This window comes from Lampetra planeri, chromosome 50 (genome assembly GCF_965212315.1).
Source record: "Lampetra planeri chromosome 50, kcLamPlan1.2.h2, whole genome shotgun sequence".
Classification (NCBI taxonomy): Eukaryota; Metazoa; Chordata; class Hyperoartia; order Petromyzontiformes; family Petromyzontidae; genus Lampetra; species Lampetra planeri.
The window spans coordinates 6,293,370-6,307,671 of record NC_136156.1 but is presented as its reverse complement, the minus strand read 5'-3'; the positions used below and the strand labels follow the sequence as shown (position 1 = coordinate 6,307,671).

The following is a 14,302-nucleotide window of genomic DNA, read 5'->3' as shown; positions in this document are numbered from 1 at the left end:
ATGTGTCGTTAATCCACCACCACCCGACACAGCCAATCAGTAAGGTTGGCCACGTTAACAAAACGTGCAAATTGGTTACTATCGTAATTTTCTCTAACCCCCCTCCCTCTCTCTGCCTCCGCCCCCCCCCCCTCTGTCTATTTAAGGCCACCCCACAGAGACGATCACCCCTCTCTGTTACCTGTGTTGCTCTCGCTATGCATGTATCTTGATGATATCTGTCTGCTAATATGTCTGTCTATAGTTTTCTGGTTAGATATTATGTTGCTATTTCATTATACCTGATGATGATTGCTTGTGTTGCAATCGAAACGTCGTATTCTATTATTGAATATAATTTATTATTTTATCTTTAGACGTGACTTAACCGAAAGAACCAAATAATAATTGGTTACTACTTCAGCCCACTGGTGTGTTGGAGAGTAAATCCACAACATTTACAATTTGAGTACGACGTTTCGCTGGTATTTACATCCAGCATCCTCGGGCGATTTTGTCTGAAAAACCATGCTGATTGGCTGTGTCGGGTGGTGGTGGGTTAACCACATTTGTATATTTACGCGATCTAACCCAAAAAAAAACTTTATTATAAATAATATTGATACGCGAAAGCCGACGTGTAAATCTTGCTCATGTTCTCTGATCCACGGGTTCTTCTTCATGTCTCTCAGTGTAATTCCAAGCGTGCACCTTTCAATACTCCTGTTTTTGTTCCGTAAATTTTCATCAATAACCCTGTTTCTGAACCACATGTCATGCAAGGTACCCCTGTCACAGTGGGTACACATGTCACAGTAGGTACACACTGATCAACAACAAACACAATGATGACATGTAATGCAATTCACGACGACCGTTTAATGTCCTTCCCCCAAAGCCCCTCTTCATATCAGGCCAAACTCGCCTCCCCGGGTCAGCATGGAGGACGACCGTTGCTTCACCAATCGCTTCGACGACCACGCGGGCTCGCCGCTCCCCGGCAGCTCGCGTGAGGCCCTGCTGCCCCTCGTCACGGCCATGCTGGACACCATCGCCGGGCAGGCCCCCCCGGGCAGCGGCGAGGGCGACGGCGGAGTCGGTGGGAAGCGCGCGGGGACGGTGGCGCCGGAGGGCGGGTTGTACCGCGGGCCGGCGGGCATGGCCCTGGCGTTGGCGTTTGCGACGGCGCCCGACAGCAGCCTCCTGCCCGGGCTGGACGCGGGGCGACGGGAGAGGTACGCGGACGCGGCGCGCAGGCTCGCCGAGGCGTCTGTGGAGTACGCCGAGAAGATGGAGGGGAGAGCGACCTGCACGGGAGCGGCTGCCATCAGCAGCGGTGGGGCAGAGTGGTGTCTACGCGCGTGCGAGTGTGCGCATGTGTGATTGCGTGCGGTGGCGTAACGGTTAGCGCGCTGCGGTACAAACCCGGCGAGGTGGGTTCGATTCCCACCCACGGCCGAGACCAGTGACGAATATTCGAGCTTGTCCTGGGCCTCCCCTAGGTCGGCTCAGCCTCAAATGAGTAGCTGGTGCTGTATGCAAACATCGCCACTAGGGAGACAAAGGCGGTCGGGAATTGTGTTGGCTTCCCACCACCTCGTGTGCCGTTCCCGGCTTCATAGGTGCTCGCTAACAGCACTTGCCCCAACAGTCTGTTAAAGGCTATATGGGGGATCTTTATCTTTGATGCGTGCATGTGTGATCTGTGGAGTGGGACATGTTTAGTTGACTTTTTAGTGTGTTTTTTCTTTCTGTCGTCTTTTCCACATTTATGGTGGATGCCAGCAATATCAAATCTGTAAATGATGAATAATGAAACCCAAACTTTGGACTGTACAGTAAACCCACTGTGCTCTGCACTTATTCAATGGAGGAGGAACAGCAAAACTACACAAACTCTCTCCTGAAGCCCTCGACATTGGCATTTAGCTGCTGAAAATATTGCCATACGCAAGAATATGACAAAAAAATCCGAACAGAAATTGGTGAATATACTTTACTAATTGGTGACTATACTCTATTTATGAATATTAATAAGAAGGCACCTGGCGTGAAGTTGTCTAACTCTTCAGTTAGACAACTTGTCATTCGGCCACATTTGCTTATATTTATTTCGAGTGATGACCTAAGACAACAGGACCATGATGCAGTTCTTGGGGAATTGGCGCCAACGATCCGATAGCCGCCGCTCTGCTTGTCATCCGCACCTCCGATCAGCATGGTTGGCTACGTACGGCGAGAAAGAAGTTCAACATACACACGTACATCTTCTTGGTTCTTTCGGTAAAGTCACGTAGAAGGGAAATAATAAAATGAAAACATAATAAAATAAAATAATACAATAATACAATAATAATATAATAAAGTAATGTATTATTATGTTTTATTTTGAATAAATTTTTTATTATTTTATTATTTCCCTTCTACGTGACTTTACCGAAAGAACCAAGAAGATGAATCCCTGCAGTCACGAAAGCTTTAAATCGAAAGATACACACGTACATTTGACTGACCGACCCCCTCACCCTCTGACCTCTGACCCCAACACCCCCCCCAAACCCCCGACCGACCGACGGCCACCGCCCTCAGCCAGCAACGGGGAGCGCGAGAGCGGCTCTGAGACGAGCGCGTCGTTCCTGCTGGGCGGTGCGGGCGCCTTCGTGGCGGCGGCGTTGGCGAGCGGCGCAGCGGGCCGGGCGGCTGCCGCCGTGGCCTACGCGCAGAGCTTCGCGCGGCTGCACCGCGAGCTGCCGCGATCCGTCACCGTGCGGCCGCACCGCCTCGGCTCCGACGAGCTCTTCGTGGGCCGCGCCGGCATCCTGTGCGGCGCCCTGCTGCTCAAGCGCCGGCTCGGCATCGAGGTGAGAGCGGCGGGTCCGTCCGACCGCCTAGCTGAACTTTTGGCGTCATCTGGTCCAACACCGTGTGAGACTAGGCTCTAAGAAAAGCTGTCTCGGGTGTGGATCAATTAATTTCACAAGGACAGTGCATACATTATCAGAGTTGTGTTTTTTTTGTTTGCATTCCGGCCGCAGGTATTGTGGTCAATGCAAATATGACTCGTTGTAAAGAAAAAAGGTCTCAGTTTTGTTGCCAGATAACAGGGTAAAAAAACCGAATTATCAAATGCATTTCTCTTCACTGCCCTCTGCTGCTCACTACGTGTAGCCCTTCTGCTTTCGTACGGCTGGTGATGTAGATGCAGAGCAACTACAACAGTTTCACATTCTGATGGTCAGGCCAGACAACCGCGTCAAGAGCAGCGGAGTGTAGACCAGCTATAACTATAAGCCCAGCTGTGACGATATGCATGTATGGTCGGCACCCATTCAAGCACTTTTCAGATTCAACTCATCCCTAGCTTCTGCACGTTGGTGACATCGGGCACATTTCCATGCGACATTTATCGTCACTTTCGTTATGTCCCACACTATTGAGTTGCTCTTCCCTCCAGCATCAATAGTTCACTTGTGGGAAGTCCACCGCAGTTGCCTCCGAGATTGACTCGCCCCAACCACAGGAGTGGGCAATTTCCACCACTTGCTCGTTCGAGTGTGTAAATGGAAAACGAGCAATGCCTCAGTGCGCCTATGAATGGTAACATCACTTTGGCTGTCATCGTCCGAATCAGAATCTGTATTTATAGGTACGGGAGGAATCCGATGAGCTACAGAGCTATTTTTCACAGATGTCCTAGAATTAGGGTCGCAGCCTATTCCACAGACTACACCCGAAAATGTTTCTCAGACAGCCGAGGTCAGGGGGTTGGTAACCAGAATAACAACAAGAGACATTTTCAATCTTGATTTGAAGCTTTCGTGACTGCAGGAATCCATACTCTTTGGTTCTTTCGGATAAAGTCACGTAGATAGAAATACATTAAAATGAAACAAAACACGAGGTTTCGATTGCAACACAAGCAATCATCAGGTGAGAAAACCACAACAAGAAAAAAAATTCGAATTCGAAAAAAAACGTTCAATATTTCAAGAGCCGGAATGAACTGTGTGACGAATACGAGTCGGTGGGTCCTTAATAAGATAACTGTCACGAAGCAGCCCTTCAAAGAGCCACCAACGCACGCGGCTCCAGAGCCGCAGGTTGTCAACTCCTGGCCTCGGTCTATCAACACTTGTGCAGTGTACAGCAGCAAAGTTCAACACAAAGCCAGTTGCAGATCTCGGTACAAACAAATTTCTGCCACCCAAACACAGAGCGCCACGGTGGCGAGATGTTAACTACCTCGCCTGGTATGCAGGAGGTCATGGGTCCGATCCTGACCCTGACGCCTGCTGCTGTATATGTAATGCGGGCGAAAGCGACCTTCCGGATGTGACGTCACGAGGAGGCGGAGCCAGGTGACGTGGGTGAAAGGTAGGGGGTCCTTAAGCGCGTAAACCGGAAGGAGGAGTCAGTCGGGGTGTGAGCGGAAAAGAGTGAGGCCACGCGGGCAAGTGTGGAGAGGGGGGGCGCCGACGGCCATCGGGAGCCAACCCCGAAGATAAGAGGAAGCTGCGGAGTGGTGTGCAGCTGCAGAGGAGACAGCCAGGAGGGCTGCGTGTTAGAGGCAGCAGTGTGGCTGCCAGGAGGAGCTGCGGAGAGAGAGAGAGAGGGGGCTGCTTGTTAGAGGCAGCGGTGTGGCTGCCAGGAGGAGCTGCGGAGAGAGAGAGAGAGAGCAAGAAGCTGTGAGAGCTGCGGAGGGAGAAGAGCAGCAGCGAGTACAGCCAAGGGGGGCTGTGTGAGAGAAACAGCAGCGGAGCTGCTGTTGTGGATCGGGCCGACATTGGAGTCAGCACCGTGGAGAAGCTACAGAGTAAAGACAGCCGTGTGGGTGTACAGCACGAACCGAATAATAAAGGACACTGAGCCAGACATCGTGGTCCAGTCGTTTATTACACTGGTGTCGGAAGTGCAACGGCATGTCGAAACAAGTGAGGAAGAAAGTTGCTCCGGCGCCTGCATCGACTTCTTCGTCCGACGACGACGAACTCCCTCCAACCACGGATCCTGTTGGGGTGGTGGAGGAGAGCCCGGCTGAGGCGACCACGGGAACAGGAGTGGAGGATGTTGGCGCGGTGGCGGGTCCGTCGACATCATCAGACGCGGATCAACGATGGCAAGCGATGGCGGTACAACTGGAGGCACTTAAGGACGTCCTGGCGCATCTATGCCATCTCGTCGCGCCAGGGACGATGGATGATGCAATTGGTGCTCCGCGGGCCGCCACGTTGCCTGTCCTGCCGCCGCCATTGCCCACGCGGCAGGAGGCCGCCATTTTGCGCGCTCCGTGGCGCCAAACCGCCATCTTGGCCACGCCGCGGGCCGACGCCATTTTGAATTTGCCACCACAACCACCACCATTGGAAGACGGCGGGAAGAGGAGTCGGAGTCGCCACCTTACAACGGTTAAAGAATTTTCCGTCGGTGGGGACTGGAGCGCGTTCGCCTGCCGCTTCTTGGCGGCGGTACGCACAGCAAGATGGACCGATGCGGAGGCTTTGGAGGTGTTGCCGACTCTCCTGGACGACGAATCTGTCCGATTCTTCCGTTCCATAACGACCGATAAGAAGGCAACTTTATGTGGTGTTTTTCAAGAAATGGCCGATGCTTATGAGCCACCAGATGATGCGCATCGGCGATTCGCTCAACGACAACGAGCACCAGAGGAGTCGCCCGTGGCGTTCAGGGGTGCGGTGCTGGAGCTGGCCATGGCAGCTTATCCTGAGACGCCACAGGACCTGCTCGAGCCTCTCATATTAGGGAAAATGTTGGAGCTGTCTCGGGATCTAGGGATCCCCATGCCTGTGTGTGGGCATGAGAAGCTCACTTCCCGGACGGCTGCTAAGTGTCTCGATGCGCAATTCAACCTCCGTCGCTGGAAACAAGTGACGGCGTGGACGGGGGGGCCCGTCAAAGAAGAGGATGCGCTGGGGTGGAACCCTGCGCAGGCTGTCTATGTTCCGGATGACCGGGGCCCTCAACAACTGACGGCCGCCTCCGCTCTATGGACGGGACGCGGCGGGCCGAGACCGCGCGCGGCGCTACCAGAACGGGGCCGTCAGGAGGCGAGGCCTGCGCTTCGGCGCAACGAGGCCGAATGTTTCCGCTGCGGGCGTAGGGGCCACTACGCCAGAGACTGCTGGGCCCGCTTCCCGGCTCCGCCGCAGCAGGAGGCCTCGGCACCGGTCAAGTCGGCTAAAGATCCTCCGAAACAGGCATGTCGGCACGCACCAGACACTCGGCAAGGCTTTCCACCTCACCCACCACCTGTGTTGCGCGATCCTGTGGTTGTTGTTAAAGAAAGGCCATCGACGGGGCCTTGTCATTCAGTTACGCAGTGGCGCAAATTGGCACGGAGAGTTGTCGCGGCCGCTACGGGTTCGTCCACTGTACCGGGGTCCATACAAGGTGTGGACGTGCGCATTTTGGTCGACTCGGGGGCGTCTGCGACTATTATATCGGATGTCATTTTCCATCTGTTGGGCATTCCGCCGGGGGCTGTGCGTCCGGTTTATGGGTCGTGCGTCGCTGCGAACGGGGGTAGCATGGGTATCGTGGGTCAGGTGGATGCTAAGATATCTATTGGGGATGTGTCGGCCTCGGGTGTTGTGTTGATATCGAGATCTTTGGCGGTTCCTTGTTTGTTAGGCACCGATTTTTTGGCTAAGATGCCCATTTTGATCAAAATCAATGAGAATTGTATTGAACTGCCGGGGGGCCGTCAAATCTCGTTTCTGCCGTCGCCCTGGGGGCGACCTGCTTCGACCGTACAAGTGCAGGCGCTGTCCGTCGCATCTGTGGACATCCCACCTGGTACACAGATGCTTATACCCTTGCGGTATCGGAAGCCCCTGCCTGATCGGCTAGGAGCAGTAGGGGTCTTGTTGTCACCGTCCGCCGCGATAACAACCGGGTTGGCGTTAGTGGGGGCACAGACCATCGTCCGGCCGGATCAATTACCGTTTTTACAGGTGCTTAATGCGGGGGGAGAAAACGTCCGTGTCCCGGCCGGTACGGTTGTGGCACATGCCACTACGGCGTTTGCGACCCATGATTGTCCACATAGCCGGGGAGTTGTTGCTGGGGTTTCCGAGCCAAGGAGTTCGGATGATCGTTGGGTTGCTCATTTATGTGACGAAAATTCTTCCCTGTCCATGGAGCAACGTGGTGAGCTGCGTAAATTGTTGTTGACATATTCCGATGTGTTCAGCTCCGATGATTTGGATTTGGGCCGCACTTCGTTGCTTTACCATCACATTGAGACGGGCGATGCTGCCCCTATTCGATTAAATTCGCATCGGATGAGTCCTGCGGAGCGAGAACACGTACGGGGGGCAGTGGAAGACATGTTGGCTGCGGACATTATATCGCCATCTAACAGCCCATGGGGCGCTCCAGTCGTCTTGGTTAAGAAGAAGGATGGCAAATTGCGATTTTGTGTTGATTTCCGCAAATTGAATAAGATATCGGTGGCAGATGCGTACCCCCTGCCGCGTATGGATGACTCCCTCGACGCATTGTCGGGGGCTAAGTTCTTTTCCACACTGGACCTCTCTTCGGGATTTTGGCAGCTTCCCCTTGACGAGTCCTCACGGGAGAAAACCGCATTCCGTACGCCGCAGGGGTTATTTCAATTCAACTGTCTCCCGATGGGATTGAATGCGGCCCCTGCTACATTTCAAAGATTGATGGAGCTCGTTTTGACGGGGTTGCAGTGGGAGACATGTCTTATATATTTGGACGATATCATTGTCTTCAGCCGCACATTCGATGAACATTTGACGCGGCTGGAGACAGTGTTCACGAGGATGCGTTCTGCCAAATTGAAATTCAAACCAAAGAAATGTCACCTACTGCAACGGTCCGTCCGCTATTTGGGGCACATTGTGAGCACTGAGGGAGTGTCCACGGATCCGGAAAAGACGGCGTGCGTCCGGGATTGGCCGACTCCGGCCACCGTGGGGGATGTTCGGCGGTTTTTGGGATTTGCCTCGTATTACCGAAGATTTGTGCCGGGGTTTGCGACGATTGCGAGGCCTTTGCATCTCCTTACGGGTAAAGGACGGAAGTTTGTTTGGGGACAGCCGGAGGAGGCGGCCTTTCGGAGTCTGCGTGATCTATTGGCCACGGCCCCAACATTGGATTATCCCGATTTCGATCACCCATTCATTCTTGATACGGACGCGAGTGACACAGGTATTGGGGCGGTGTTATCACAGTCTAAAGGGGGTGTAGAGCGTGTCGTGGCGTATGGTAGCCGAGTCTTGTCTCCTGCGGAAACCCGCTACTGTGTCACTCGCAGAGAACTATTGGCGGTTGTTTTTTTCCTACGGCAATTTCGACCATACCTCTACGGTCGTTCTTTTATTGTGCGTACGGATCATGCGGCCTTGCAATATGCCCTTAAAATTGACCAGCCATCCGGACAGTTGGCACGTTGGTTGGACACGCTACAGGAATTTTCCTTCCAAATTCAACATCGGAAGGGAGTGCGCCATGCGAACGCTGACGCACTTTCCAGATTACCGCGGCGCGCCCCTTGTAAATGTGAGTCGGGGACGCATAGGTGTTCGCCGATTCCAAACCCCCCTCAGCCGCTTACGTTGGCCGTCGAGAAGTCGGACACTCCGATGGAACCGGGACCGGCTGACGGGGTTTTGAATCTGCCGCGGTCTGTCTGGATCCGGGAACAGATGATGGATGAGTCATTGGTGTCCTTGCGGAAGCGGTCTGCTAAGGACAATGGGAGTCCGAGTACGGCTGTGGGGCCGCAAACCGCTCTCCGAGATGGTCTGCTTATGTGGCGGGAGGGGTTCCAGGAACGTTGGCGCCTGGTGGTACCAACGTCCTTGCAATTCGAGTTGATTAGAACCCTCCATTGTGACACTCTCTTACATTTAGGGGTGCAGAAGACCTTGTTGACGTTACAACGTCATTATTTTTGGCACGGCATGGCGACAGATGTCGTAGGGCACGTGCGCGCGTGCCCTGAATGCGCCCGGCGTAAGCCGCCTAAACATCCTTACGTGCCGCCTCTCCAGTCGATTCAGGTGTCTCGAGTCAATGAATTGGTGGCACTGGACATATTGGGACCCTTCCCACCATCGGCGAGGGGAAATAAATATTTGCTGGTAGGGGTTGAGTATCTCTCCCGTTGGCCGATGGCCTGGCCGTTGCCCGATCAGTCGGCCGCGGCCATCACCGACGCCTTTTTGTTTGGGTACATTATGGATAAGGGGGCGCCGGAGAGACTCCTCACGGACCAGGGCCGAAATTTCTCTTCTAAATTATTGGCTGAAGTGTGCGCAGGCCTTGGGACTAAGAAGATACGGACATCTCCATACCATCCGCAGACGGATGGTATGGTTGAGCGGCTGAACAGGACATTGTCTGCCATGCTTTGCCATACCGTGAGTGAACAACAATCAGATTGGGATCTGCACATCCCCGGAGTGCTTTCGGCGTACAGGATGACGCCCCATGCGGCTACAGGGTATTCGCCGTTTTACCTTATGTATGGTCGGGAAAACGTGCCTCCGGTGGATGTGCAATTGGGTACTGGGGTGAAGGGACCTCGTAAACCACTCCCTGAATACATTCAGGACACGGTTCGCCGGGTTACGGAGGCGCGGGAAAACGCCCGCGTGGCTACGGCCAAAGCCCAGGCCCGGAACGAGCGGTATGCTCGGCGGTCTGAGGGGGAGTGCCCCTGGAAGGTGGGAGACCTGGCCTGGCTCCATTGCCCGCAGGTGCGGCCGGGGACCTCTCCTAAATTGCACAAACCTTGGCATGGTCCTGTGCGCCTCATTGAGGTTCCCAATCCACAGTCGGCGCGCGTTCTGTTTGGTTCTCGCCGTTGGTTTGTTCATACGTCGCGGTTGAAACCATATGTTGCTCCCCTACGTGATGCGTCATCTCCCAATGTTGCCTTGCCGGGGTCTGTTGCTGCTGACTCTGACTCTTCCCCGCCTGCGTCCATTGATCTTGCTGGAGCGCCTGTCGTACCTGTTCCAGACAGGCCGACCGTGACACCGCGGGGGAGGAGTGGGCCTGTTCGGAGGGCGCCTGCCAAGGCTGCGGGACCTTCTAGCCCGGCGACCCTTCCGACCCCGCTGCAGGCGCATTCGCGGAATATGACCAAGACTGATTCGTCAGGGACACGAGATGTCGGTGGACTTCCAATCGCAGCAGGGGAATTACCCCCTGTCATTTCTCGTGTTCCATCGCGTCCCCGTTCTACAAGCGGGCCGCCGACCGTCCGGGACGGGCCGGCGACCCGCACTCGTTCCAAATCGCTTACGTTTCGTTGATTGTATGTTGTTATTGTTCTTGTTCTTGCCGTCGTATTTATCGCATGCTTCCGTACGTTCGTCGATGTTACTTGTGTGTTGTTCTTGTTGTTATATTGCATGCTTAGTGTCCTTTAAGGGGGAAGGTCGGTTCACCGCATTACGCTTTGGTGTTGTTCAGCCGAGGTCGGCTGGGTTTTTTCTATGGGGGAGGGTGGTGTAATGCGGGCGAAAGCGACCTTCCGGATGTGACGTCACGAGGAGGCGGAGCCAGGTGACGTGGGTGAAAGGTAGGGGGTCCTTAAGCGCGTAAACCGGAAGGAGGAGTCAGTCGGGGTGTGAGCGGAAAAGAGTGAGGCCACGCGGGCAAGTGTGGAGAGGGGGGGCGCCGACGGCCATCGGGAGCCAACCCCGAAGATAAGAGGAAGCTGCGGAGTGGTGTGCAGCTGCAGAGGAGACAGCCAGGAGGGCTGCGTGTTAGAGGCAGCAGTGTGGCTGCCAGGAGGAGCTGCGGAGAGAGAGAGAGAGGGGGCTGCTTGTTAGAGGCAGCGGTGTGGCTGCCAGGAGGAGCTGCGGAGAGAGAGAGAGAGAGCAAGAAGCTGTGAGAGCTGCGGAGGGAGAAGAGCAGCAGCGAGTACAGCCAAGGGGGGCTGTGTGAGAGAAACAGCAGCGGAGCTGCTGTTGTGGATCGGGCCGACATTGGAGTCAGCACCGTGGAGAAGCTACAGAGTAAAGACAGCCGTGTGGGTGTACAGCACGAACCGAATAATAAAGGACACTGAGCCAGACATCGTGGTCCAGTCGTTTATTACATATATTTGGATTCTAGATTTGAAGCTTTCGTGACTGCAAGTAGAAATAATAATAGAAATAAAATAATAATTATTTTATTTCCATTATAATTCATATTATTGTTATGTTTTATTATTTATTTTTACCTACGTGACTTTACCGAAAAAACCTAAGAGTATGTATATTTGGAGTTTGTATGTCTCTCCCCGTGGTCGTGTGAATTTTTGTCCGGGTTCTCTGGTTTTCCCCTCCACATTTTAGACGCAACATGCATTTAGAACATTTGGCTGGTGTAAATTTGCACGCGATAAGCCACTTCGTTGAGCTATCATTTGTGGCCAGGTCACTTCTGAAAAAGAGCTGTTTACCTCAGTAGGCCTTACCTGGTAAGAACAAAAGTTTAGTTTAGTTTCAGATACCAATTCCCGGACTGTCCAGGACTGCTTGGGTCAAACCTGGATAGCTGACAACTCTACCTATGCCTTGAATAAGTACCTGGTTGCAATGTACACGAATCAGCACTGGGAAGACAAAGGTGGCCGAGCGCTATACTTGCCACACCCACCTCCTCGGGTTGGTTATCATAGGTGCTCACAAACAGCACTTTCCACAACAATCTATGTCGCTTTAGTTATTGTCTATGCTTTCTTGTATGTGTGTACTGTATGTATGTATCCCTGTACAGTACAGCTGTTCCTCGTTATTCGCGAGGGATACATTCCGGAGATGATCGCGAATAGAACATTTCGTAGATAATGATATTGGCATTAAATAACTATAAAAAATAAGCTATTAAATACATGGGAATTATCATAAACAGGACCCTGCAGGGTGGGCTGGTAGGAATAATACTAATACCGGTACAGGGATATCGACCGCACACACACGCGCACACACACACACGCACATACGCGCACACACGCACATACACACCGCACGCACACACACACACGTGCACGCACACGTAATGAAGTTGTGTTGCTACGCTTCCAGTTCGCCGTGAATAACGATCCGAAGCCCAATAGCGCCCATTCATCACGCCGCTCGAGTGGGCCGGACACGCACACACGCACGCACACACGCACACAGTCACACATATACACGCACACACAGACACGCACACACACGCGCATACACACGCACACGCACGCACGCAAACACACACACACACACGCGCATACACACGCACACACACACACATACACACACGCACGCACGCGCACACACGCGCACACACACACACGCACCTCTCACCTGCAAGGCAGCGGTCGCCGCTTCTCCTCCCACATCTCTCGTCGCGGCAGCTGTAACGATGGTGCAAGTTTGTTTTTATCATCAATTCCTCCTCCACCCCTCCCCGCCACTGTTCACCCACCAGAATAAATGAGTTCGCCCATAGTCAGTCGATCAAAAAGTTTCGCCGTGAGGCGCCGGAAGCGACGGCCATCTTGTTTAATTCACAGATCGCAGGGGGAGCGGGCGGCCATCTTGTCGGACATACGGACGGACGGACAAACGGACGCAGACGGACGGACGGACGATATAATCTATTGGTGGTCTGGTCCACTTCGTTCCTACCAGTATAACAGTCTCTTTATCTACCATCACTTTATCTCGTCACTTTATCTCTCTCTCTCTGTGTCTATGCAATCGTGAAGAGTTCCAGATGCTTTTACGCGGACAGCCAAAATCGCGGATAGCACGTTCGTGAATAACGAGGGATTACCGTGTATTTATATCCCTGTGTGTGTATATCCCTGTGTGTATATCCCTGTGTGTGTATGTCCCTGTGTGTATATCCGGTCAGTCGACCCGTGGCACCTGGGTCTGCCCCGTGACCTCCTGTCAGCGGGCGTTCGACACTTCACGTGGCCTCAGGGTGCACATGGCCTGGCACAAGCGTCGTGGTGACGTCACCGCCACTTAGTGGCGAATGGCGGTTGTTGTTGTTGTTGTTGTATATCCCTGTGTGTGTATATCCCTGTGTGTATATCCCTGTGTGTGTATATCCCTGTGTGTGTATATCCCTGTGTGTGTATGTCCCTGTGTGTGTATGTCACCGTGTGTGTATATCCCTGTGTGTGTATGTCACCGTGTGTGTATGTCACCGTGTGTATATCCCTGTGTGTGTATGTCACCGTGTGTGTATATCCCTGTGTGTATATGTCCCTGTGTGTGTATATCCCTGTGTGTGTATGTCCCTGTGTGTGTATATCCCTGTGTGTGTATATCCCTGTGTGTATGTCCCTGTATGTGTATGTCCCTGTGTGTGTATATCCCTGTGTGTATATCACTCTGTGTGTGTATGTCCCTGTGTGTATATCCCTGTGTGTATATCCCTGTCTGTGTATGTCCCTGTGTGTGTATATCCCTGTGTGTATATCCCTGTGTGTGTATATCCCTGTGTATGTATATCCCTGTGTGTGTATGTCCCTGTGTGTATACATCCCTGTGTGTATACGGCAATTGTATCCTAGAGTGGTCACGGATGAGGAACGACACCTCCAATGCCACGTGTTCCGCTGTTTGCCCGGGTTGCCGTCGCCATGGCAACCAGCGATTTGCTCCGGTTGCCGTGGCAACAGGTCCCATTCCCTAATCTTTGGTTCTTTCGGTAAAGTCACGTAGGTATTAAATAAAATAAAATAAATCACGACGTTTCGGGCGCAACACAAGCGTCCATCATCAGGTGGGAAAGCATGGCCTGCTGCTGAGGCAGACTGTTTTAAAAAGGTTTGAAATGGGGTTGAGTACACACATTTCAAACCTTTTTAAACATATTCTTGGTTCATCGTCTTGGTTCTTTCGGTAAAGTCACAACGCAAGCGTTGTGGCCGAAACGTCGTGAGAATAATTTTATTATGTTTTATTTTTATTATTTTATTATTTTCCTTCTACGTGACTTTACCGAAAGAACCAAGACGATGAATCCCTGCAGTCACGAAAGCTTTAAATCGAAATATTCTTGGTTCTTTCGGTAAAGTCACGTAGAAGGGAAATAATAAAATAATAAAAAATTTACAATAACATTTTCACGACGTTTCGATTGCAACACAAGCAATCATCATCAGGTGTGAAAACCACAGCAAGAAAATTAGCATTTTGTTTTTTTAAACATGTTCTTGCTGTGGTTTTCACACCTGATGATGATTGCTTGTGTTGCAATCGAAACGTCGTGATTTATTTTATTTTCTACCTACGTGACTTTACCGAAAGAACCAAAGAGCATGGATTCCTGCAGT

General features: G+C 52.5%; 1 protein-coding gene across 1 annotated transcript in view; it reads left to right on the top strand.

Moving 5' to 3' along the window:
• The first annotated feature begins 918 nt into the window (after positions 1–918).
• The window catches only part of LANCL3 (LanC like family member 3), a 28,992-nt gene continuing 15,608 nt past the window's right edge, over positions 919–14,302 (top strand). Inside the window, exons 1-2 of the mRNA XM_078616211.1 lie at positions 919–1,315; positions 2,569–2,840. Coding sequence (XP_078472337.1) covers positions 919–1,315; positions 2,569–2,840 — 669 coding nt within the window. The remainder of the gene's footprint in view (positions 1,316–2,568; positions 2,841–14,302) is intronic.